Here is a 928-nt window from a genome sequence, read left to right on the forward strand (position 1 = left end):
AAGGCTTTTGTTCGTGGAAACTGCTTAGGCAATGCGGAGACAGCGTTTCACGAACGCGCAAGCGCCTCTATTTGACACGACTGGGAAGAGGCGCTCAGGGAAGAAAAAAACGTTGCAGTTCGCACACTCGAATCTTTATTATTTCGCTCTCGTGGATCTCTATGGACTTCGAAATGTAGATCCGCGCTGAACGCTATCGATTAAGGCAAAACGTTGGATGCTGGGGTTGCCCAAGTCACGATGGAGAGACCATCGCCCACAGGCAGCAGCACCTGCACGCACAGAGGGGAGCTATCTGCATTCCATCCCTACACACTCATGCAGAAGGCAGGCGTCGCACAAAGCCCAGCAGCCTTCGGGTAACTAAAGCTATTTATTGGCAAGTTGCAACAGATGCTCATCCACACGCAGGCATACAGTGGCATGAGAAGAGTTTATGTACGCTACCAAGCAGCTGGCTCCAACGACTTGACAAGCGCTCCTTACGTGAGATATTCGCGGATCCTTGCGTAAAGCCTCGCGTAGGGCTTTCATGGACTCCGCAATGCTGGAGTATCTTCTGGTACGAGGTGCATCCTCTGCGGCTTCGTCTTCCCACGAGGGCCTCTTTCCATCATGTCCCCTCCCCCACAGAGTATTATCTATTAAAAGAGCCCCCTTAGGCGCAAGCAGGGGTCTGTCGGGGTCTAAAATACACGCGATATATTCGGCATACTTCTTCTTTTCAGCGTCCAGATATATCAAGTCAAATCCTCCATCTGGGAGCATGTCGCCCTGCAGAGCAACATTACCCAGTCGGGTCCCTTCTGATGCCACTTGCCCAGACGAGATGCTCCTTGCCGCTGTGCGCTGTGACCCCAGCCACTGCAAAGCATCCGCCTCCACCACCCTGATTAAGGGACTCCACGGAGATGAGCTGATAAGGCGG

General features: G+C 53.0%; 1 protein-coding gene across 1 annotated transcript; it reads right to left on the reverse strand.

The window, feature by feature from the left end:
* Window positions 1-200: 200 nt before the first annotated feature.
* Window positions 201-768, reverse strand: EMH_0100700 (uncharacterized protein; the record flags this gene model as incomplete). Its single annotated transcript, XM_038022200.1, has 2 exons — window positions 201-308; window positions 487-768. 2 exons carry the CDS (start codon window positions 766-768, stop codon window positions 201-203), a joined length of 390 nt encoding a protein of 129 aa, XP_037878054.1.
* Window positions 769-928: the final 160 nt, after the last annotated feature.

This window comes from Eimeria mitis, genomic scaffold (genome assembly GCF_000499745.2).
Source record: "Eimeria mitis Houghton genomic scaffold, Emh_scaff11886, whole genome shotgun sequence".
Taxonomy (NCBI): domain Eukaryota; phylum Apicomplexa; class Conoidasida; order Eucoccidiorida; family Eimeriidae; genus Eimeria; species Eimeria mitis.